This window comes from Diaphorina citri, unplaced genomic scaffold (assembly GCF_000475195.1).
Source record: "Diaphorina citri unplaced genomic scaffold, Diaci psyllid genome assembly version 1.1 scaffold24, whole genome shotgun sequence".
Lineage (NCBI taxonomy): Eukaryota > Metazoa > Arthropoda > Insecta > Hemiptera > Psyllidae > Diaphorina > Diaphorina citri.
In genome coordinates this window covers 394,453-419,257 of record NW_007377462.1, presented here as the reverse complement: position 1 = coordinate 419,257, position 24,805 = coordinate 394,453, and the positions used below count along the sequence as shown (strand labels likewise).

The window sequence follows — 24,805 nt, the reverse complement described above, 5'->3', positions numbered from 1 at the left end:
GGATTGAACCCACGCCCTCCTGTTTACCAGGCGAGCGCCTTGACCACTACACCACCGAGATAGGTTAAATACTGGAAAACAAGGGCGAAATTATTGCCTGGGGTAGGTAATCTCTACTATTCAACCCTGTTTGCCTGAGGCTACCATGATTCCATAGATTTGACACTAAACAAAAACCACTCCAACTTCCTACTCTATTCTATACTATTCTTACTCTATTCCTATTCTACTTACGGGATCGTTTGCGGAACACGGCTATAGTTTTCAAGTCCGGAACATTGTCCAGTAATATTTGCGGATTGAGGGAGTCATCCGGCTCTCCGATTTCCACACGCTCCAACTTCTCGAAAGCCGGATCCAGATAGTAGAGCTTTCGCTCGTAGATCGCTAGAGAGCGCACCAGATGTACGTTGTTGATCGAACTTAGGACGGTGCGTTCCGCCTCACCGTCTGTGTCTATGACCTTGACCTGTAAGAAGAGAGGGGAGATAAAGTCAGTATTCCGAAGGCACGCCATCTTGTATTTCCTATGGTTTAGCACAGGCGAGAACAAACCAAAAGAGGGGAAACAAATTTCAGAAGAGGGGAAATTGCGAAAGGAAACTACCACTCTTCTAGGGTACTAAATGAGGGGAAAAGCCAGTATAGTTAGCCCTATTTAAGTAGGAACGCCGACCCTATTTAAGTAGGAACGCCGACCCTATTTAAGTAGGAACGCCGACCCTATTTAAGTAGGAACGCCGACCCTATTTAAGTAGGAACGCCGACCCTATTTAAGTAGGAACGCCGACCCTATTTAAGTAGGAACGCCGACCCTATTTAAGTAGGAACGCCGACCCTATTTAAGTAGGAACGCCGACCCTATTTAAGTAGGAACGCCGACCCTATTTAAGTAGGAACGCCGACCCTATTTAAGTAGGAACGCCGACCCTATTTAAGTAGGAACGCCGACCCTATTTAAGTAGGAACGCCGACCCTATTTAAGCAGGAAAGTCTAGGAAGACTCTCTGGTACTTACGTTATCATTCTCATTTCCACCATCCTCTTCATTGGCCTTCTTGGTGCCCTCAAGCCAATACAACATGGCTGCCTTCTTGTCGAATTCCACCTGCAGTCCATTCTCTACACCTACTACTGGAGTGATAATGCCGGAACTCTTGTCGCCGGGTTTTAGACTGACGTCTACGATCTGGGAGCCTTTCATGACTAGCAGCACGGGAGTTTCCTCTGTGAAACGAGAATAAGGTTGATAATAAATAAACAGTATAAAAAGCAAGAGATTCCAGGCTCCGTTAAGATACACTGGTGTGGGGGTCGATGGTCCAGAGACTAAGCTAGGGTCTAGGCTAGGGTCAATTGTACCCGTTGTGGACACACACTCACAATCATACCCAGGTGCTAAATAACGTGGTTAATTGGTTTTTTGTAATTTTTAATTCGGCTCTTGAGTATAGAGATAGTGAGAGGATCATACCCTTAAGGTGTAGTGGTCAAGACACTCGCCTGGTAAACAGGAGGGCGTAGGTTCAATATTGGACTAGTTATGGAAAATTATCCTAAATATAATTTGAGAATTTGACCACATACTAGGAGCCTTTTGCTGGGTTAAAGGGACTCTTTAGTGCTTTAGTCCTATGCCAGCACTGCTAGCAGTATAAAATTTATATAGGGTCAAATATTTAATAAGCATCATTATTACCTTCCACACACCGACCGTCCTTAGTCACTCTAAAGCCGGCTATACACTTGCACGTGTATCCCGTACTCGATGAGGGAGATAGAAGACACAGTTGTTGACAAGGCGCGTTTACACAATCGTTGCGGGTGATGGGTTGTAGGTCGCGTTTACACAATCGTTACTTACCTTCCACACACCGACCGTCCTTAGTAACTCTAAAGCCGGCTATACACTTGCACGTATATCCCGTACTCGATGAGGGAGATAGAAGGCATAGTTCTTGACAAGGCGCGTTTACACAATCGTTGCGGGTGATGGTTGTAGGTCATTTGTATTCAATATTTACTCTTGTTTCTTGATTATGTGAGTATGTTTCTATTTGGTTGAATAGAATTCTTCTCTGTTGTAAAACCAAAGCCAGCGTAACCTTAGGCCAGCCACTCACTATATGGTAGATCTGACAGGCGGACCTTTTCAGCCGTACCTGTCAGGTCTACCTGATAGTGGGTGGCTGGCCTTAGGTATATTTTCCTTTAGGGAAACTCACGGAAACGAAACCGATTCCACTAGGGCGCCATCTTGGATTTCCCAAGGTTTAGTATCAGGAAAATCGAGATTAAAGACACAATCAATTATCTTGGAAAAAATCATATCTTTAAAGAAGGACATTTGCAACAAATCCCATCTCACGAGAGAACTACAAAGAATAAATCCCACTCAAAATAATCCCACTATATAGAGTAAAATCCCACTCACCTCTGATCCCGTTTGATCCCACTCCATCCTTGATGACATGTTCAAGTCCTTCTCCATCGGGATGTATTCGGAATATCCCGTTCCATGTACCCCTGTTGAATTCCACCCAATAAATCCATTTACCGGCATAGTGAATGTCTACATGTAGCATATGATGACCTGGGAAACACATATATGAAACATGGTTAGTTACTCATTTAGGAGAGGGGATTTTACTTTAGCCATTTAGGAGGGGGATAAAGACTCAGGACGAGCCGACTAAACATGGCGGTTTTTATCCACCCTGATAACTGGCTGACGCACTTGTTCCATTTTGCACTTAGTGTTGAGGCTATTCTTTTCAGGAAGGATGTGAACCCAAGAATCATAAAAAGTACGTAATCTCTAGAAGACAGTACACACAACACTGTAGGTAACTTTGTGAAGTTAGATATCAAGATGGTAAATTTATCTCTTCCTCACTTGCTTTTTTTCTACGGTTGTACGATCAGGTTGATTTATTCTAACCGTTCGCGAAACGACTGTTTAGGGTGTGTCCACACTGTCCACAAATAGTCGACCGATGTCGATCCACATCGATTCATAATAAATTTACATCGATCGACGGCCGTTTCAAGTCTCTAGCTTATACCGTTCCCGAGATATTGTTAAATTACTCTGAAAACCGCCAAAAAGCGGTAAAATGCCGCCAACCGTTGCACCGGTCTTAATGTATTTGGAAAAATCCTACAATGCTGCAGTGAGCACCAAAGTTGTGATATAGTAACACAAAGAAAAGACATTTATTTATTTATTTAAGCCTTAGAATGGGCTTTTTGTGTACACAAGGGGTAGTTCATTCTACATCTAACCCTCGAAGTGAGTTTTTTGTGTCTACAAGAGTCTCTAAGGGTTAGGTGGTAGAGAACGCCTAAGGCGTTAACCTCGCCTAGTGGTTGCCTTCCACTCAAGAGTCTATTATTATTATTAGAATGGGCTTTTTGTGTACACAAGGGGTAGTTCATTCTACATCTAACCCTTGCAGTGAGTTTTTTGTGTCCACAAGAGTAATTCAAAGGTCAAAGGGAAAGGGTTAGTTAAAAAGCTGCTCAAGGTTTTGCAGGAATCGTATTTTCCTGTCGGATTCTGAGACGATTTCCCCTCTTCTGAAGCCCATTTCCCCACTTTTAGAGGAAAATAGGGGAATTAGTTCAACCACTAGGTGGCTGTCCATAAAGGGGAAGTATATTGTGTCTCTTCTCTCCCATCTGATGAAAGACATGATGAGGGCTTATCTGTTTAGGATAAAGTCTACCCCAGGCGGGAATCGAACCCGCATATTCTATATCTACTTACCAGGTAGTATGCCTCTCATCAGATGGGCGAGAAGAGGCACAATACTCCCCATTTAGGTGCTGGGTCAACACAAGAACACCAGAAAGTAACCCACTGAAATATTTGCAATCGAAAAACGAGTACAAATTTTTGTCCATGGTGGGATTCGAACCCGGGACCTTCTGCATGGCAAGCAAGCGCGTTACCACTGGACTAACCGTGCAGGTTTTGCAGGAATCGTATTTTCCTGTCGGATTCTGAGACGATTTCCCCTCTTCTGAAGCCCATTTCCCCACTTTTAGAGGAAAATACGGGAATTAGTTCAACCACTAGGTGGCTGTCCATAAAGGGGAAGTATATTGTGTCTCTTATCTCCCATCTGATGAGAGACATGATGAGGGCTTATCTGTTTAGGATAAAGTCTACCCCGGGCGGGAATCGAACCCGCATATTCTATATCTATTTACCAGGGGACATTAAACAGAGAGTAGACTAGTGTCTAGCTGTGGGACTATAAACAAGGAGGAGAACAGCTAACCCTAACCAGCCTAGCTAGCTGGCAGTTTTTCAAAGGGTTCTCTCTGCTTTTAAAGAACAAGCATAAGTCCTCACGATGGTTGACTGCGGTTCAGGACGAGCCAATTGTCGGAGTCGTCATCGCAATCAGCCGTGCCTGAAAACAGAAGAATGATAGAATAAGAAAAATAATACTGCTTATAGGTAAGAAAAAAAAGAAGAAGGGGGAGGAGGAATAATGAGTTTTTTTCGCCCCGCCCGGGAATCGAACCCGCGACCTAGCGCTTACAAGGCAGACGCGCTCCCCTCCAAGCTAACTAGCCTGGCTGAGAAGGCTCTGCTTTAACACAAATTAAATAATTAATGATTTGATTGATTTGTTTTCAGTTTAACGTCATAGTACAACAAAAATATCGGAACTCGATATCGTGTCAAATGTCAGACGTGAGTAAATCTTTGTACTTACCGTCACAATACCAGGACTTGGGTATACAAATACCGGATCGCTCACATTTGAATTGCTTCTCGGCATCGCATTGATTTGGCGCCAGAGTGGGACAACCTGGTGGAAAAAATAAGAAACAATGAAACAAGCTGGGCCCGTCCCTCCGGGAATTTTTTAGCCCGTAGTTTATTTGATCAAACTTGGGTATACAAATACCGGATCGTTCACATTTGAATTGCTTCTCGGCATCGCATTGATTTGGCGCCAGAGTGGGACAACCTGGTGGGAAAAATAAGAAACAATGAAAAAATAGTAACAAAGGTTTCTCGTCGCCAAAAGCTTCGGTATGTGACCCTGAATCTTCTACTTTTTCTTCTCCCTTGCCCGTGTTCAGACGGGGTCGGCGTTTTTCGTCAGCCTCTCAATCAGCCTAAGGTGATTGCTTTGGGCTGACATTTGGTTTTGGCTACAAATTTTACGAGTGGATGCCCTTCGCACTCAACCTTTGCTATTTCTTTAGCAAGGGAAATTTCAGGCTGGTATCCTCCCTGTTTAAGGTCCCCCAGTCAGATTAAGCTGGTCTACCCCGTCCCCGAGCCAGACAATATGTTATCTAAACAAGGTCTTGAATAAAATACGCACCTAATTCATCGCTCCCATCATTACAATCCAGAATGCCATCACACTTGTACGTTTCCTGTACACACTGGCGTAGGTCAGCACATTTGAACTGCGTAGCGGAACAAGTGATGGGCGGACATCCTTCCTCGTCTTGGTTGTCGAAACAATCATTGTCACCATCACACACCCAGGATTGTGGAATGCAGTGGCCCGAACGTGGACATGTGAACTGAAAGAAATAGAATAGAATGGAATAGAATATCTACGGTAAAATACCGATTTTATTAACTTATTTATTGGGACCAAGGGTAGTTTTTTATTAACTTATTTATTGGGACCAAGGGTAGTTTATGAAATCGGGGTCCCATTTAAAAGTTCATGAAATCGGGCTTGCATATAAAAGTTCATAAAATTGGGGTTACATTATAAAGCAGGGAAAACAAGGTAAATTTTTGACAGAGATATTCCGTTGGTCCTCATTTTTCCTGCTCTATGACTTTGAAACATCACCCAAGTAAGCGCAACTGATCTCGCATTCGTTCATGTCTTGACACGTGACGGAGTCATTGGAGAGAATTTCGCCTGAAACACACGGGAAATTGAAAAGAAATTAGACTGATGAAAAGAGATTAGAAGTAAAAACAGATATATTGGAATAAAAAGTAAAGAAATCGGTTGGATTAAAAAGTGAAGAAATTTGATTAAAAAGTACAGATTTTTTTAAGAGGTTTGATAGAGGGAATTGTAAGATGGGCATGCTACGACACAGGCCACAAGCGTCTAATGTAGCAGTTGTTCCGTTGCTACGAAATAAAAACGGCGGTGGAACACTCATCTTAAAAAAAAAAAAAAAAAAGCTAGAAATCCTCCTCAAAACTTACCCTTTTCTTCTAAATCAGCGACCAAGATGGAATGTCTATTGGATATAATAAGGAAGGCAGCACTGTGGTTGATAGCTTTACACGTATGGTTGTCATATTCGAGAACATAGCCCTCGTTACACGAACAAATGTAGGAGCCTTTCGTATTGGTACACATCTGAGAACAGTAGCCTGGCTGTTCGCATTCGTTCATGTCTTGACACGTGACGGAGTCATTGGAGAGAATTTCGCCTGAAACACACGGGAAATTGAAAAGAAATTAGACTGATGAAAAGAGATTAGAAGTAAAAACAGATATATTGGAATAAAAAGTAAAGAAATCGGTTGGATTAAAAAGTGAAGAAATTTGATTAAAAAGTACAGATTTTTTTAAGAGGTTTGATAGAGGGAATTGTAAGAGCTAAGGTCTTATCGTTCCGAAAGCAAAGAAAGAAGACAGACAGGATAAAGCCAGCCGTTCCGAGAACGAACAATATCCGTTCTGGATAAGAGTAAAGAAATTAGAGTTTTCGTAGAACAAAAGCCAAGTGTTTATTATTATTTTATTTTATGTTTTCTTCTTATTCTTCATTACTTTCTATTACTACAGCATAGTGAAGCTGTACTAGTTTTATTTTCTTATTCAACTATGATTTCTTTTAAATAGGTAATTCTTGATTTGTACACCACTGAGGGAGGTAGAGTACATACCGGGTGGACAGGTACACAGCGCTCCCAGTTCGGAGTCGTCATCGCAATCAGCCGTGCCTGAAAACAGAAGAATGATAGAATAAGAAAAATAATACTGCTTATAGGTAAGAAAAAAAAAAGAAGAAGGGGGAGGAGGAATAATGAGTTTTTTTCGCCCCGCCCGGGGATAGAACTCGCGACCTAGCGCTTACAAGGCAGACGCGCTCCCCTCCAAGCTAACTAGACTGGCTGAGAAGGCTCTGCTTCAACACAAATTAAGTAATGGTGCAGTTGCAAATGGGTAAAAATTAGGAATAAATGGTCGATCCCTATGTAAAAAGTTGGGAAAAATCCAAATCTGAGGTCAAAACTTCAAAAAAATAATAATAACTGTAAAAGGTCGAATATTCCAATAATAGTAGTAGCCTACTGCTGGAGTAAAGGGACTTTTCAGTCCTATGCGAGCAGTATAAATAAGCACTATTATTACCACCCAGGACCCTCGTCAGCACCGTTTGGACAGTCTGTCTTGCCGTCACAAACTTTGGTTAGATTGACGCACCTGTCAGCAACGCCTACATAAGAGGAACAGGAAACAGGTTAGGTGGAAGAGAATGTTTGAACTGAATAATCCTATGATACATGTTTGAGCTCGATCCAACAACCAGGACCGGAGTTATGGCCTATTCAAATTTTCATTTTAGTCTAAGGCCAGCCACTCAGCATCACGTAGACCTGATCAGGTGTCAGGTATACCTGATAGTGTGTGTGCGCTCATCAGGTATCAGGTCTACCTGATAGTGTGTGTGCGCTCATCAGGTATCAGGTAGACTTGACAGACGGGACTCGGGACGGGACAGACAGGACTCGTCATCTAGCCATGAGGGTTCCTACCAATCGTTCAGACTCTCAGTATAGTTTCTCTTCTAAAAAAAAAAAGAATTGACAGACGGACCTTTTCAGCCGTTCCTGTCAGGTCTACCTGGACTGTGCTCATCAGGTGAACTGATCAGGTGTACCTGTCAGGTCTACCTGATATTGAATGGCTGGCCTAACCAAACCACTACTTATATGTATACCATTTACCCTCGCCAATTCAGCTTAACTCCATACACAAAAAGCCCACTCTGAGGCTTGGGTGTACAGGCAACTACCCCAAAGGATGGGTTAAGCTTATACGAATCTACCCTCGTCACTTACCAAGTTTCTCTCCGTAAGGACAGGCACAGAAATTTGTATCATGCAGATAATTGATTCCGTGACTGGCTGTTGCGGGGCCCACTCAGCCTCGTGAGGAAAATGAGTCCAGCATGGTAGGTAAACATTGGATGATAGGATTATTGAAATATTGGGGGAAAAAATCCTACAATGTTGCAGTGAGCACCAAAGTTGTGACATAATAACACAAAGAAATTGCATTTACATTTACCCTCGCCACTTCAGCTTAACTCCATACACAAAAAGCCCACTCTGAGGCTTGGGTGTACAGGCAACTACCCCACAGGATGGATTAAGCTTATACGAATCTACCCTCGTCACTTACCAAGTTTCTCGCCGTAAGGACAAGCACAGGTCGCTTTCAGTTTCACAGGCGAGCTCACAGGGGCGGTCGGTGTAATGGGCACCGCGAAGCACAACTTCTGACACGGGCCTGGACACGGATGGTTGGTGCGGGCCTGCGTGGCGGCGCTGTACACTTTGACCCCGTAGAGGCGGTTGTTTTGCGGCTCGCGAAACAGAGAGTAGACTAGTGTCTAGCTGTGGGACTATAAACAGGGAGGAGAACAGCTAACCCTAACCAGCCTAGCTAGCCGGCAGTTTTTCAAAGGGTTCTCTCTGCTTTTAAAGAATAAGCACAAGTCCTCACGATGGTTGACTGCGGTTCAGGACGGGCCAATTAAACATGGCTAGAGACCATCACCCCGGTGTATGGCTGATAAAAAAGATATCCTTTCTTTATTCTGCCATCAACATTCGGCTACAACTGAAGCCGCTACAACAAGAACAACGTCTACTTACCAGGACTTGGATCCAGCATCATTCCTCGGGGCTGCGTAATGTTATCCTTGGCCAGAACAATGCGATTGGTTCCATTTTCATCACAAACTTCTATCCTGTTAAGTCGGGAGTCTAACCAATAGATATGTCCTCCTATCCAATCGTAGGCAAGGCCCTCTACTAGATCCAAACCTGAGACTACGATGTCCTGCGCTCTGTGGTCTTTTCCTGGGGGGGAGAAAATCAAGGTTAATCATGAAAAACTTTGAACCCGGGAAATAATGGCCAAATTTACTGCAAATATTTATTCTTACCTTTGTCCAATCGAGATATTTTCTTCAGCTTCATATCACTCCAGAAGATGGTGCCAGTGTGCATGTTGGAGGCGGTCGCTACCACGTTCTCCACTATGATGGGCACCCGTTCGAGACCTGGTGGGGGAAAGAAAATTACCTCTTATTATCCTGATTTCTGTGGACCTTCGCGTTTCTGTGGTAGACTTTACTCGCCACCTAACTTCCTGTGCTGCACGAAGGTGCAAAAATAAAATCTAACCCATGATTTATTTGTGGTAAAGCATTACTAAGAGCCTCCTTTACTAGTTCTGTCATTTCTATTATATATTTTTTCTTCTTCTTTTTACACTAGTACTGCCTCCACTGGTCGCTACTCAAAGTGCTTACCAAACTCTATACCGGAAAACTTGGGCCCCGCCGGAAATTAAAGAACCTCCGGCGTGCAAGGCTAGTGTGACACCCACTAGGCCATGGAGGTTACTAACCCACAAACCCACATGGAATCAAAAATCCTCCTTCGGCACGAACGGCAGGATTGTGGAATGCAGTGGCCCGAACGAGGACAGATGAACTGAAAGAATAGAATAGAATAAAATTTAGTAAAATAGAATAGAATTCAATAGAATAGAATAGAACAGTCATTGTCACCGTCACACACCCAGGACTGTGGAATGCAGTGGCCCGAACGAGGACATGTGAACTGAAAGAAATAGAATAGAATGGAATAGAATATGTACAGTAAAATCCCAATTTTATTAACTAATTTATTGGGACCAAGGGTAGTTTAGAAAATCGGGGTCCCATTTAAAAGTTCATGAAATCGGGCTTCCATAAAAAAGTTCATAAAATTGGGGTTACATTATAAAGCAGGGAAAACAAGGTAAATTTTTGACAGTAAGTGCGTACATTATAAAGCAGGGAAAACAAGGTAAACTTTTGACAGTAAGTGCTTACTTCTTGATTTTAATTGCACATGTATCTAAAGGGCCAAAAGTTTCGGTTTTGGTTTGGATGTTTAATTGGTTGGGGATCGAGTTGATTGGAACACATCACACATGCCTTCAGACACACTCCATTTGTCAAAGGTCTAGGTTTACCTTGCCCTTGGGATCAAATTAGTTTGAAGTTGTTTGTTTGTTTGTTTGATAGATCGATCGATCGACTGTTCTATTAATTAATATAATTATTGATTGATTGATTGATTAAAAATTCAAACTTACCTGGAAGTAGGCGCAGGTTTTCTCCGAACAAAAGTCCTCAAGAAATTTGTATCATGCAAATGATTGATTCCGTGACTGGCTGTTGTGGGGCCTACTCAGCCTCGTGAGGAAAATGAGTAGCTATGTAAGATAAATGCGCATAGCGACCGGTGCCTAATGGGTTCAGCCAGAAGATTTACACATGTCAGTTTTTCCTTTAGTTAAATTTCTCAAGGAAACAGTCGCACACACAACTTCAGTTTTTCCTCAAAGACTGAACAGTCCATTCCTTGCGGAAAAATTGGTCGAGTGTGGCTAACCAGTTACCTTTACTTACCAGTTCCGTTTTTGAACACCCTATAAATAACATCCTGCAGTACGTCAGAGTAGTATATGTAACTATCGGAGGCATCGAAATCCAACCCAACAAAGCGGGCCCGTCTTGATACCACAGGCAGAATAGCGTCGGTAAAACCTTCTTGTACCGGATCCAGCACTCGGCCCTTGATGAACCGCTGCTGTGAGTAGAGCAGGAAATCACTCACGGCTGAAATAAAAGAGAAAAGTCAAAGGTAAGCAGAAAATAAGCACAGAATAGTCAAAGTCAAGCAGGAAATAAACACAGAATAGTCAAAGTAATTAGCAGTAAAGCCTTCGCGACAGGGAACACGTCACGTTGACGCATCCGGTTTCGTCACTGTAGTCTCCGCAATCGTTTTCCGCATCGCATTTGAACGTGGACGGGACGCAACGGCCAGACGCGCACTGGAATTCGCCTGGGGCGCAGGTCGGCTCTGTCGAGGTGGAAGAGAATAGAATGTTAATTTCGGAATGTACGTGACTTTCTGATTTTCATGGTAATAATGGTGGGGTAATGGGGAAATGTATCTCCTCAGAGAGATATAAGATACTCAAAAAGTCCTCCCTGGTGTTCAAGGGGACCCTGGTGAAATATCTTACGGCTCACGATGAAAGAAAGAAAAAAAATCTAACGCATCACCGTTAGTAGAGCTCCATCCCCGGTGTGGTTGGGCATTTCGTATAAAAGTTGAAGTTATAGGTACCTATAATGTGATTTTTGGTAATTTCGCCACAGGGAAAAAGTAAGTGTTCTTTGTTCATTACCTTAAATTCATATGTGTTTATCTGAGGTCTTCGGCCGCTGGGAAAGATTTTTTCGTAATAAATTTCAAATGTAATCCTGCCTTTTGGCAATATGTTAAGAAGAATAAATGCGGCTTCCGGCCGCTGGTATTGTTAGCCATGTTACATTTGTAAATAAGATAACTTACGGATTCTTCCCACTTTAACCAGCTTATTATACAACCTGCATCGGTGGTGTAGTGGTCAAGGCGCTCGCCTGGTAAACAGGAAGGCGTGGGTTCAAAAGCAGAGGCCGAACTTGTGTTTACACTCGGCCAAGTCACACCCTGGACCCTCGTCAGCACCGTTTGGACAGTCTGTCTTGCCGTCACATACTTTAGTTAGATTGACGCACCTGTCAGCAACGCCTATATAGGAGGAACAGGAAACAGGTTAGGTGGAAGAGAATGTTTGAACTGAATAATCCTATGGTACTCCATCCAACAACCAGGACCGGAGTTATGGCCTGTTCAAATTTTCATTTTTCCGCGGGTTCGATTCCCGCCCGGGGCGTATTTTATCCTGTACGGTTAAGGTTCGTTCTCGGAAAGGCTGACTTTCTCCTATCCTGTCTTCATTCTCTCTTCGATTTTGGAACGATAAGACCTTAGCAGTTACAGTACTCTCCATCAAACCTCTTTAAAAAGAACTCCAACAGAACGTTTTTCAAATCCCACTAATGCCATCTATCCTTTGAATTCAATTCGATTCAATTAGTAGTCCAGTCGCGTCGTGTTTTCATTCAATTACATTGGACGATAATTCTATTCTATTCGACTATATAGTCCTTTGGTTTGAATTTAATTAGTCCAGTCGTCTTGTTTTCATTTCAGAAATTTTCTCTCGTTGTATAATCGAGTTCGATTTGCTTTGTTTGCTTTTCAGACTTAATTCAACAGAGTGATGTGAGGAGAGAGGGAGGGAATGAGATAATTGAAGGAGGAGAAGAGGAGGAAGAGCCAATAGGAGAACAAGGAGGAGGGGAGGAGGAATTAGACTTAGGAAAAGAAAGAGAGGTAGCTACAGAAAAAGAAGAGGAAGGAGGTGGAGTAGAAGAAAACGAAAAAGACGAAGGGGAGGAGGAGGATAGGAAGAAAAGGAAGGATGAGAAAGAGGAGGGAGGAGGGAGTGAGTGTGGGTGAAAGAGTCTTGTACCGGATCCAGCACTCGGCCCTTGATGAACCGCTGTTGAGAGTAGAGCAGGAAATCACTCACGGCTGAAACAAAAGAGAAAAGTCAAAGGTAAGCAGGAAATAAGCACAGAATAGCCAAAGTTAAGCAGGAAATAAACACAGAATAGTCAAAGTTAATAGCAGTAAAGCCTTGTAATAGTAGTAGCCTACTGCTGGAGTAAAGGGACTTTTCAGTCCTATGCGAGCAGTATAAATAAGCACTACTATTATTATTATTATTAGCACTTGGGTTTAAAAAAACTCATTATTTTATGACTCACTTGTACAGTTCTGGTTCTCATCGGAGTTATCCAAACAGTCATCATCCCCATCACACACCCAGGCTTTGGGTATGCACCGCTGATTGTTACACGTAAAGTCCCACTTGAAAAATGGGAAATTCATATCGATTGGTGATTTGTGCTTTAAATAGGTCCCACTAATGGTTCATATTGAAATTCAGACCCAAAAATGAACTTTAGAGTTTCGGCCCTGATGAGTCCCACTTGTTTGGACAGGCGGCCACGGGCGGTTCTGCTGTCGGATCTGGAATACACGTGCTTTGATCGGCGGCTGTAATGGAATGTCAATGATAATACGATTACTTTTATTGAACAAAATTAAATCAACATGAAAAACAATTGAAAAGACAAAATAACAAGCATTAATCTACAATAATTGACCTACAATAACAAAACCTACCACGGTGGTGTAGTGGTCAAGGCGCTCGCCTGGTAAACAGGAGGGCGTGGGTTCAATCCCAGCCGAGGTATGGAATACCTACCTCGGTGGTGTAGTGGTCAAGGCGCTCGCCTGGTAAACAGGAGGGCGTGGGTTCAATCCCAGCCGAGGTATGGAATACCTACCTCGGTGGAATAGTAGTAGCCTACTGCTGGAGTAAAGGGACTTTTCAGTCCTATGCGAGCAGTATAAATAAGCAAAAAATGGGAAATTCATATCGATTGGTGATTTGTGCTTTAAATAGGTCCCACTAATGGTTCATATTGAAATTCAGACCCAAAAATGAAATTTAGAGTTTCGGCCCGGATGACCTCTGGGGGTTTGAAAACGAATGTTTCGAAATTTTATTTTTGGGGCTAAATAAATCATTAGTGGGACCTATTTCAAGCAGTCCCTGAACTTTTACATAGCCTCTAAAAAGCTAGAGGTAAATATAGGCTCGTATACAAAATTTCAGGTTTCTAAAATCATCTGTTCAAAAAAATTAAGGTAGGGTAGGACTTTATAAACACACCTGAACTTTTACATAGCCTCTAAAAAGCTAGAGGTAAATATAGGCTCGTATACAAAATTTCAGGTTTCTAAAATCATCTGTTCAAAAATTAAGGTAGGGTAGGACTTTATTAACACACTGTATTAATGAATTAATGAACACCCTCACACATTATTCCTCTTACCTGGACACGCCCACTGATGGCTAGGACAAGGCAGGAACGGTGTCACGCACGCATGTCGTGCATCCTCGTCACTATTATCACCGCAATCGTCGCGCCCGTCGCATATGTAAGTACGCTTTGAACACGCATGCGCTGTTGTTATTAAGACCCCTATTACATTATTCTGTCCCACTTGTTTGGACAGGCGGCCACGGGCGGTTCTGCTGTCGGATCTGGAATACACGTGCTTTGATCGGCGGCTGTAATGGAATGTTAATGGTAATACGATTATTTTTATTGAACAAAATTAAATCAACATGAAAAACAATTGAAAAGACAAAATAACAAGCATTAATCTACATTATTCCTCTTACCTGGACACGCCCACTGATGGCTAGGACAAGGCAGGGACGGTGTCACGCACGCATGTCGTGCATCCTCGTCACTATTATCACCGCAATCGTCGCGCCCGTCGCATATGTACGCTTTGAACACGCATGCGCTGTTGTTACACTTGAAATAGCCGGGCTGGCATGCTACCTCACCGCATGACTTGGGTTCGTCGGAGTCGTCATCGCAATCAGCCGTGCCTGAAAACAGAAGAATGAGAGAATAAGAAAAATAATACTGCTTATAGGTAAGAAAAAAGAAGAAGGGGGAGGAGGAATAATGAGTTTTTTTTCGCCCCGCCCGGGGATAGAACTCGCGACCTAGCGCTTACAAGGCAGACGCGCTCCCCTCCAAATTGATTAGGCAGGGGAATAAGTTTTGTTTGATAGAGGTTTAACCGTTTGAGGCCGTTTGAGGTCACTGTATTATACTTTTTTAGAGGTTTGATAGAGGGAACTGTTACTGCTAAGGTCTTATCGTCCTCAAAGCGCAGAGAGAAGGAAGGCAGGATAGGAAAAAACCAGCCGTTCCGAGAACTAGCTTCATCTGTTTAGAATAAAGTCCAACCCAGGCGGGAATCGAACCCGCGGCCTAGTGCTTACAAGGCAGACGCGCTACCCTCCAAGCTAACTAGACTGGCTGAGAAGGCTCTGCTTTAACACAAATTAAATAATTAATGATTTGATTGATTTGTTTTCAGTTTGACGTCATAGTACAACAAAAATATCGGAACTCGATATCGTGTCAAATGTCAGACGTGAGTAAACCTTTGTACTCACCGTCACAATACCAGGACTTGGGTATACAAATACCGGATCGCTCACATTTGAATTGCTTCTCGGCATCGCATTGATTTGGCGCCAGAGTGGGACAACCTGGTGGAAAAAATAAGAAACAATGAAAAAATAGTAACAAAGGTTTCTCTTCGCCAAAAGCTTCGGTATGTGACCCTGAATCTTCTACTTTTTCTTCTCCCTTTCCCGTGTTCAGACGGGGTCGGCGCTTTTTCGTCAGCCTCTCAATCAGCCTAGGGTGATTGCTTTGGGCTGACATTTGGTTTTGGCTACAAATTTTACGAGTGGATGCCCTCCGCACTCAACCTTTGCTATTTCTTTAGCAAGGGAAATTTCAGGCTGGTATCCTCCCTTTTTAAAGTCCCCCAGTCAGACTAAGCTGGTCTAGCCCGTCCCCCATATCGGGATCCTACAATGCTGCAGTGAGCACCAAAGTTGTGACATAATAACACAAAGAAACTGCATTTACATATGATTGATTTAGACTTTTAAAGGCAGGGACGTACAATAAATTATTACTATGATACCTGGGGTCGAGTGGATTAGAATTAGAACACATCACATGCCTTCAGCCACGCTTCATTTGTAAAGGGTCTAGGTTTAACTTGCTCTTGGGATCAATTTTATTTATTCTGAAGAAACGGATCAATTTATTCTAAAGAAACCATTTATACCGTTCATAATGTTCCTAATTTTTAGTAGGGTGGTATTAGGTACTTATATTTTTCATTAGGGCACAGAAATTAATGGATGCAAACTTCCCCATACTAAGAGAGTCTCTTGTCTTGTGGGTATTTAGATTTTTAAAGGCAGGGACGTACAATAAATTATTACTATGATACCTAGGGTCGAGTGGATTAGAACACATCACATGCCTTCAGCCACACTTCATTTGTAAAGGGTCTAGGTTTAACTTGCCCTTGGGATCAATTTAATCTGAAGAAACCATTTATTTCTTACCGTTCATTTGTTCATGGATACTTGTTCTATTGTCTTCCAGCTGACTCGAATTTCACCTGCTTTTCTTCAAGGGATTTTCTTCAACCGATTCCCTTGAAGAAGCCGGTTTACCTACATTCTTTTATTATTTTTATTGGTTGTCGGAACAGTCATTGTCACCGTCACACACCCAGGATTGTGGAATGCAGTGGCCCGAACGTGGACAGGTGAACTGAAAGAATAGAATAGAATTTAGTAAAATAGAATAGAATAGAATTCAATAGACTAGAATAGAACAGTCGTTGTCACCATCACACACCCAGGACTGTGGAATGCAGTGGCCCGAACGTGGACAAGTGAACTGAAAGAAATAGAATAGAATATGTACAGTAAAATCCCGATTTTATTAACTAATTTATTGGGACCAAGGGTAGTTTATAAAATTGGGGTCTCATTTAAAAGTTCATGAAATCAGGCTTCCATATAAAAGTTCATGAAATTGGGGTTACATTATAAAGCAGGGAAAACAAGGTAAATTTTTGACAGTAAGTGATTACATTATAAAGCAGGGAAAACAAGGTAAATTTTTGACAGTAAGTGCTTACATTATAAAGCAGGGAAAAATCCCATCCAACATAGAGTGCTGAACATGATCTAATAGAGCATCACACCAATAGAGACGGTCTGCTTGGAAGTCGATAGCCAGTCCGTTCGGCCACCCCAGGGTAACGTTCTTGAAGACAAGAAGGTTGGAACCGTCAGTGAAAACCCGTGAGATGTTGGCTGGCCGGTCCCATTCGGAAAAGTAGAGATAACTGGAGGAATAGAATATGAATGTAATTTTCGAGATCAGAGCTCATTTGTGTGAGAAAATGTGAAAAAAATCCCCCCAAAACCAGTTTTTTTGGTTTTTTGGCTTTATGGTTTTTAGGATAAAATTTGCACCACCATTTTCGTGTTCCTGGTAAAAAGACCTTTAATGTGATATATAGGTCGACTAGGTTTGGATAAGTCCTTCTATGGGAACAGACAGAGTGACAGACGACACCGAAGCGAATACAATAGTCCGTCCCTTATTTATACCTTTTTATTACTATTGTAATAATAAAGGAAGGACGGACTAAAAATAGTAACAAAGGTTTCTCTTCGCCAAAAGCTTCTGTATGTGACCCTGAATCTTCTACTTTTTCTTCTCCCTTTCCTGTGTACAGACGGGGTCGGCGCTTTTTCGTCAGCCTCTCAATTAGCCTAGGGTGATTGCTTTGGGCTGACATTTGGTTTTGGCTACAAATTTTACGAGTGGACGCCCTTCGCACTGAACCTTTGCTATTTCTTTAGCAAGGGAAATTTCAGGCTGGTATACTCCCTGTTTAAAGTCCCCCAGTCAGACTAAGCTGGTCTACCCCGTCCCCCAGCCAGACAATATGTTATCTAAACAAGGTCTTGAATAAAAATACACACCTAATTCATCGCTCCCATCATTACAATCCAGAATGCCATCACACTTGTACGTTTCCTGTACGCACTGGCGTAGGTCGGCACATTTGAACTGCGTGGCAGAACAAGTGATGGGCGGACATCCTTCCTCGTCTTGGTTGTCGAAACAGTCATTGTCACCATCACACACCCAGGATTGTGGAATGCAGTGGCCCGAACGTGGACATGTGAACTGAGAATAGAATAAAATAGAATAAAATTCAGTAAAATAAAATAGAATAGAATTCAATAGAATAGAATAGAACAGTCATCGTCCCCGTCACACACCCAGGATTAATTGAACATGGCTAGAGACCATCACCCCGGTGTATGGCTGATAAAAAAGATATCCTTTCTTTATTCTGCCATCAACATTCGGCTACAGCTGAAGCCGCTACAACAACAACAACAACAACAACAACAACAACGTCTACTTACCAGGACTTGGATCCAGCATCATTCCCCGAGGTTGTGTAATGTTATCCTTGGCCAGAACAATGCGATTGGTTCCATTTTCATCACAAACTTCTATCCTGTTCAGCCGGGAGTCCAACCAATAGATATGTCCAGTAGGTCGGCACATTTAAACTGCGTGGCAGAACAAGTGATGGGCGGACATCCTTCCTCGTCTTGGTTGTCGAAACAGTCATTGTCACCGTCACACACCCAGGATTGTGGAATGCAGTGGCCCGAACGAGGACAGGTGAACTGAAAGAATAGAATAGAATAAAATTTAGTAAAATAGAATAGAATAGAATTCAATAGAATAGAATAGTCATTGTCACCGTCACACACCCAGGATTGTGGAATGCAGTGGCCCGAACGGGGACATGTGAACTGAAAGAATAGAATAGAATAAAATTTAGTAAAATAGAATAGAATTCAATAGAATAGAATAGAACAGTCATTGTCACCGTCACACACCCAGGATTGTGGAATGCAGTGGCCCGAACGTGGACAAGTGAACTGAAAGAATAGAATAGAATTTAGTAAAATAGAATAGAATAGAATAAAACGTGTTTTGACACTAAAATCTGACCATCGAAAATTTGACCCGATTACATTACTTTCCTTCCTATAGGATAAGGAAAGTAAAAAAAGACAAGAGAAGATAAGTTCTATTTGAGCTGAAAATAATAATAATAATAATAATAATAAACAAAAAATAAAGCTCACCCTTCTACAGGATCAAGGGCAATCGCATTCGGCTTTCCAACGCTGTCCGACTTCCCATTATTCGCCAGTATAACAGTCCTATATTTAACCTTCCCGTCCACATGAATAGCTTCTATATTGGACGCCAGGCGATTCCCAATGTACATGTTGCGGCCCAACCAGTCGAACGCCATACAGGAAGGCGCCCCAACTATGCCGGTAATGCCGGACAGGAACTGGGTCTTGTTACCGCCGTGGTAGGGGGACATGTAGATTGTGCCCTGCGGGGAGAGAAAGGGTTAAGAAATTAATAAAATAAATCAAATCATGAATTAATTGTTGTACAGCAGACTTTGCGCAACTTTTGTGGGTATTACTAAGTGTTGTCTGACTGGTCGACTTTAAACAGGGAGGATACCAGGTTGAATTTCCCTTGAGAAAGAAGTGCCACAGCTTGAGGGCATACACTCGGAAAAGTTTTGTTAGCAAAATCAAATGTCGGTCCGAAAAAAATCGCCCTCGGACTGATTTGTACATGTTGCGGCCCAACCAGTCGAACGCCATACAGGAAGGCGCCCCAACTATGCCGGTAATGCCGGACAGGAACTGGGTCTTGTTGCCGCCGTGGTAGGGGGACATGTAGATTGTGCCCTGCGGGGACAGAAAGGGTTGAGAAATTAATAAAATAAATCAAATCATGAATGAATTGTGGTACAGCAGACTTTGCGCAACTTTTGTGGGTATTACTAAGTGTTGTCTGACTGGTTGACTTTAGACAGGTGTTAGAAAGCTATCTGCTTTTAATATTTAATTCCAAAAGAAAGAGAATAAGAACACCACGAGTTTTTCCATTTCAAAAGTTTTACCAGTGTTTGGGTCTTGTTACCGCCGTGGTAGGGGGACATGTAGATTGTGCCCTGCGGGGAGAGAAAGGGTTAAGAAATTAATAAAATAAATCAAAATCATGAATTAATTGTTGTGCAGCAGACTTTGCGCAACTTTTGTGGGTATTACTAAGTGTTGTCTGACTGGTGGACTTTAAACAGGGAGGATACCAGCTTGAATTTCCCTTGAGAAAGAAGTGCCACAGCTTGAGGGCATGCACTCGGAAAATTTTTGTTGGCAAAATCATTTAGTGTTGCCAGATTTATTTTTTAATCACATGACCATGACATGTTCCTTTTTTTTTTTTTAATTTAATTTTTATTTTTACACATACAACTTATCAGCTTGAATTTCCCTTGAGAAAGAAGTGCCACAGCTTGAGGGCATGCACTCGGAAAATTTTTGTCGGCAAAATTTAATGTCGGTCCGAAAAAAATCGCCCTAGGACTGATGGAAAGGCTGATTGTTCCAAAAACATTTTTGGATTGTTGAGAAACAATTATTCTGATGAAAATGTTGCTACTGATTATACTATGCATAAAGATCTAAGAATTTGTCTCAGTACTCTCTGGTACTTACCCTATGTAAGTAGGAACGCCGACCCTATTTAAGTAGGAAAGCCGACCCTATTTAAGTAGGAACGCCGACCCTATTAAAGTAGGAAAGCCGACCCTATTTAAGTAGGAACGCCGACCCTATTTAAGTAGGAACGCCGACCCTATTTAAGTAGGAACGCCGACCCTATTTAAGCAGGAAAGTCTAGGAAGACTCTCTGGTACTTACCCTATGCAAGTAGGAAAGCCGACCCTATTTAAGTAGGAACGCCGACCCTATTTAAGCAGAGGCGGTAGCTACCACGTTCTCCACTATGATGGGCACCCGTTCGAGACCTGGTGGGGGAAAGAAAATTACCTCTTATTATCCTCATTTCTGTGGACCTTCGCGTTTCTGTGGTAGACTTTCCTCACCACCTAACTTCCTGTGCTGCACGATGGTCCAACAATAAAATTTAACCCATGATTTATTTGTGGTAAAGCATTACTAAGAGCCTCCTTTACTAGTTCTGTCATTTCTATTATATATTTCTTCTTCTTCTTTTTACACTAGTACTGCCTCCACTGGTCGCTACTCAAAGTGCTTACCAAACTCTGTACCGGAAAAACTTGGGCCCTTTAAAGGACCTCCGGCGTGCAAGCCTAGTGTGATACTCACTAGGCCACGGAGTTCTATTATATTTTTCTTCTTCTTTTTACACTAGTACTGCCTCCACTGGTCGCTACTCAAAGTGCTTACCAAACTCTATACCGGAAAAACTTGGGCCCCGCCGGAAATTAAAGGACGTCAGGCGTGCAAGCCTAGTGTGACATCCACTAGCAGGGAAAACAAGGTAAATTTTTGACAGTAAGTGCTTACATTATAAAGCAGGGAAAACAAGGTAAATTTTTGACAGTAAGTGCTTACTTTTTGATTTTAATTGCACATGTAACTAAAGGGCCAAAAGTTTCGGTTTTGGTTTGGATGTTTGATTGGTTGGGGATCGAGTTGATTGGAACACATCACACATGCCTTCAGGCACACGCCATTTGTCAAATGTCTAGGTTTACCTTGTCCTTGGGATCAAATTAATTTGAAGTTGTTTGTTTGTTTGATCGATCGATCGACTGTTCGATTAATTAATATAATTATTGATTGATTAAAAATTCAAACTTACCTGGAAGTAGGCGCAGGTTTTCTCCGAACAAAAATCTCCCTCATCACTTCCATCGCCACAATCGTTCTCGCTGTCACATTTCCACGTAGACGGCACGCAGCGACCGTTCTCGCACGCAAACTGCGACAGGGAACACGTCACGTTGACGCATCCGGTTTCGTCACTGTAGTCTCCGCAATCGTTTTCCGCATCGCATTTGAATGTGGACGGAACGCAACGGCCGGACGCGCACTGGAATTCGCCTGGGGCGCAGGTCGGCTCTGTCGAGGTGGGAGAGAATAGAATGTTAATTTCGGAATGTACGTAAATTTCTGATTTTCATGGTGATAATGGTGGGGTAATGGGGAAATGTATCTCCTCATAGAGAAATAAGATACTCAAAAAGTCCTCTCTGGTGTTCAAGGGGACCCTGGTGAAATATCTTACGGCTCACAATGAAAGAAAGGAAAAAATCTAACGCATCACCGTTAGTAGAGCTCCATCCCCGGTGTGGTTGGGCATATCGTATAAAAATTGAAGTTGTAGGTACCTATAATGTGTTTTTTGGTAATTTCGCCACAGGGAAAAAGTAAGTGTTCTTTGGTCATTACCTTAAATTCATATGTGTTTATCTGATCGGTCTTCGGCCGCTGGCAAAGATTTTTTCGTAATAAATTTCAAATGTAATCCTGCCTTTTGGCAATATGTTAAAAAGAATAAAATGCGGCTTCCGGCCGCTGGTATTGCTAGCCATGTTACATTTGTAAATAAGATAACTTACGGAGAAAAAGATCATTGAAATATGGAAATTGATTGCAAAGGAGGCACAGTAAGTAATGCTGTGATATCTACAAAAGTTGTGAAAAGGGTCTCCTTTAAAACAAATAGTTATTGATTTGATTTGATATTCATTGTTTGTACTTACGGTTACAATTGTTTCCATTAACACTGAGTCGATAGCCGATGTCACAGGCACACTTGTAGCCCAGAGCGTTGCCCGAAGCTCTCGTATCAAAATAGAAAAAAGATCTCCAGGATATACTCACAGCACACCGTCTCTTCATCAGCGTTATCCTCACAGTCCTTCCGTCCGTCGCACACCTGCGCCTTAGGTATACATTTCGGCTTCCCGCCGGCCGCGCCCATCGGGCACAGGAACTTGTTATTCGGACACGCTATACTGGTGCAGTTGGTCTCGTCAAATATTTTTGAGGACTTCTTTCAGATCTTCAATACCTGGTTACTGCACAATGGCCATTCAAATGTTAGAGAACCTAAATTAAAAAAAAAGGCTAGCCTAGTTAGCTTGGTTGGTAATGCGTCTGCCTTGTAAGTGCTAGGCCGCGGATTCAATTCGCGCCCGGGGCCGATTTTATCCTGAGCGGATAATGTTCGTTCTCGGAACAACTGACTTTTTTCTGTCCTGTCTTTCTTCTCCGATTTAGGCACGATAAGACCTTAGCAGTTATAGTTTCCTCTATCAACACAATGGTAGGAGACCGGGATACACAGCGAGTTGGCGCACTTGAACTGGCCCACGTGACACGCGGTGAAGTCTGGGGAACGACAAGAGAGATGATAGTGAAGAAAAAAGTTATGTCCGCATTGAACGTGAGTGGCGAAAAAAGGTCACAGATTAGAGGCAGGCTGATAAGCCGCTTGTAGTTTGATGGAAATCCAATCATTCAACCTGCCTGTTATTGCCCCGATCAAGCGTGCATGACAGGCACGCTTGGAGGTGTGTGGCGGGCATTATAGAAGGTCTGGTGAAAGAGGAAATGCAAACAAACGATCCAAGTATGAAGATTTTAATTCACCTTTACCACAAAATATAATGAAATCCCCCAAAAATACTACTTGTTGAAAAAATTCTCTGCCAAGTAGTTGACTTGGCAGGGTGGAGCTCTGCCGCACTCCCTAATAATTAGAATAGAATAGATTTCGACTTACTTCACTTAGCGTCAATACAATTCTGTCCGTTACTACAAAAAGTTATGAAATCCCCTCATAAAAACCTCTTTCTTTAAAACTCCCCGCCAAGTAGTACTTACTGCACTTCTCCTCGTCACTATTGTCAGTTGAGAGTAGAGCAGGAAATCACTCACGGCTGAAATAAAAGAGAAAAGTCAAAGGTAAGCAGAAAATAAGCACAGAATAGTCAAAGTTAAGCAGGAAACAAACACAGAATAGTCAAAGTTAATAGCAGTAAAGCCTTCTTGTACCGGGTCCAGCACTCGGCCCTTGATGAACCGCTGTTGATGTCGGAGGCATCGAAATCCAACCCAACAAAGCGGGCCCGTCTTGATACCACAGGCAGAATAGCGTCGGTAAAACCTTCTTGTACCGGGTCCAGCACGCGACCCTTGATGAACCGCTGCTGTGAGTAGAGCAGGAAATCACTCACGGCTGAAATAAAATAGAATGGTTAAAGTTAAGAAAAACTTTGGTGAGAGCACGTAAAAAAATCGTCCTCAAATCCCATCGCATTGCATTCATTACTCTCTAAAATTCCTAAGTATTTCCGAGAGTTTGCTTTAAGACGAAAGGCAAAGCAACTTTCGTGGCCGAGTGGATATTACACTAGGCTTGCATGCCGGAGATCCTAGATTCGATTCCCGGTGAAGTCAATCTGCAATCTGTGCTTTAAGTTCGAAGTGTTCTCGGCCTCGTAAGGACAATTGAGGAGCTAGGTACTTCAATCGAGATCAGTGGGGCCATTACCAGTGGAAAAAGATCATTGAAATATGGAAATTGATTGCAAAGGAGGCACAGTAAGTAATGCTGTGATATCTACAAAAGTTGTGAAAAGGGTGTCCTTTAAAACAAATAGTTATTGATTTGATTTGATATTCATTGTTTGTACTTACGGTTACAATTGTTTCCATTAACACTGAGTCGATAGCCGATATCACAGGCACACTTGTAGCCCAGAGCGTTGCCCGAAGCTCTCGTAATAATGCACATGTGTTCACACCCTCCATTGTTACTTCCGCAGGGATTGGGCGCTGAAAAACAAGAGAAGAAATTGACAATATTTTTGAGGACTTCTTTCAGATCTTCAATACCTGGTTACTGCACAATGGCCATTCAAATGTTAGAGAACCTAAATTAAAAAAAAAGGCTAGCCTAGTTAGCTTGGTTGGTAATGCGTCTGCCTTGTAAGTGCTAGGCCGCGGATTCAATTCGCGCCCGGGGCCGATTTTATCCTGAGCGGATAATGTTCGTTCTCGGAACAACTGACTTTTTTCTGTCCTGTCTTTCTTCTCCGATTTAGGCACGATAAGACCTTAGCAGTTATAGTTTCCTCTATCAAATAAATTGACAGATTTTTTTTGTTGACGCACATTTTTTATTATTATTATTATTTTTTTTTTTTTTTTTTTTAGGCGCC

General features: G+C 42.4%; 1 protein-coding gene across 1 annotated transcript in view; it reads right to left on the bottom strand.

Annotated features, from left to right (window-relative positions):
• LOC103509862 (low-density lipoprotein receptor-related protein 2-like) overlaps nucleotides 1-24,805 on the bottom strand; it is a 132,143-nt gene that overhangs the window by 61,098 nt on the left and 46,240 nt on the right. The window contains 27 exon segments of the mRNA XM_026823962.1: nucleotides 235-469; nucleotides 1,019-1,227; nucleotides 1,700-1,858; nucleotides 2,435-2,593; nucleotides 3,967-4,043; nucleotides 4,388-4,421; nucleotides 4,731-4,826; nucleotides 4,926-4,988; nucleotides 5,352-5,559; nucleotides 5,851-5,912; nucleotides 6,212-6,442; nucleotides 6,902-6,958; nucleotides 7,381-7,455; nucleotides 8,424-8,627; nucleotides 8,900-9,106; nucleotides 9,193-9,309; nucleotides 10,395-10,415; nucleotides 10,711-10,920; nucleotides 11,765-11,884; nucleotides 14,460-14,675; nucleotides 15,255-15,350; nucleotides 17,670-17,877; nucleotides 21,436-21,699; nucleotides 22,462-22,629; nucleotides 22,915-22,970; nucleotides 23,596-23,820; nucleotides 24,282-24,419. Of these exon segments, the coding sequence (XP_026679763.1) occupies nucleotides 235-469; nucleotides 1,019-1,227; nucleotides 1,700-1,858; nucleotides 2,435-2,593; nucleotides 3,967-4,043; nucleotides 4,388-4,421; nucleotides 4,731-4,826; nucleotides 4,926-4,988; nucleotides 5,352-5,559; nucleotides 5,851-5,912; nucleotides 6,212-6,442; nucleotides 6,902-6,958; nucleotides 7,381-7,455; nucleotides 8,424-8,627; nucleotides 8,900-9,106; nucleotides 9,193-9,309; nucleotides 10,395-10,415; nucleotides 10,711-10,920; nucleotides 11,765-11,884; nucleotides 14,460-14,675; nucleotides 15,255-15,350; nucleotides 17,670-17,877; nucleotides 21,436-21,699; nucleotides 22,462-22,629; nucleotides 22,915-22,970; nucleotides 23,596-23,820; nucleotides 24,282-24,419 (3,915 nt within the window).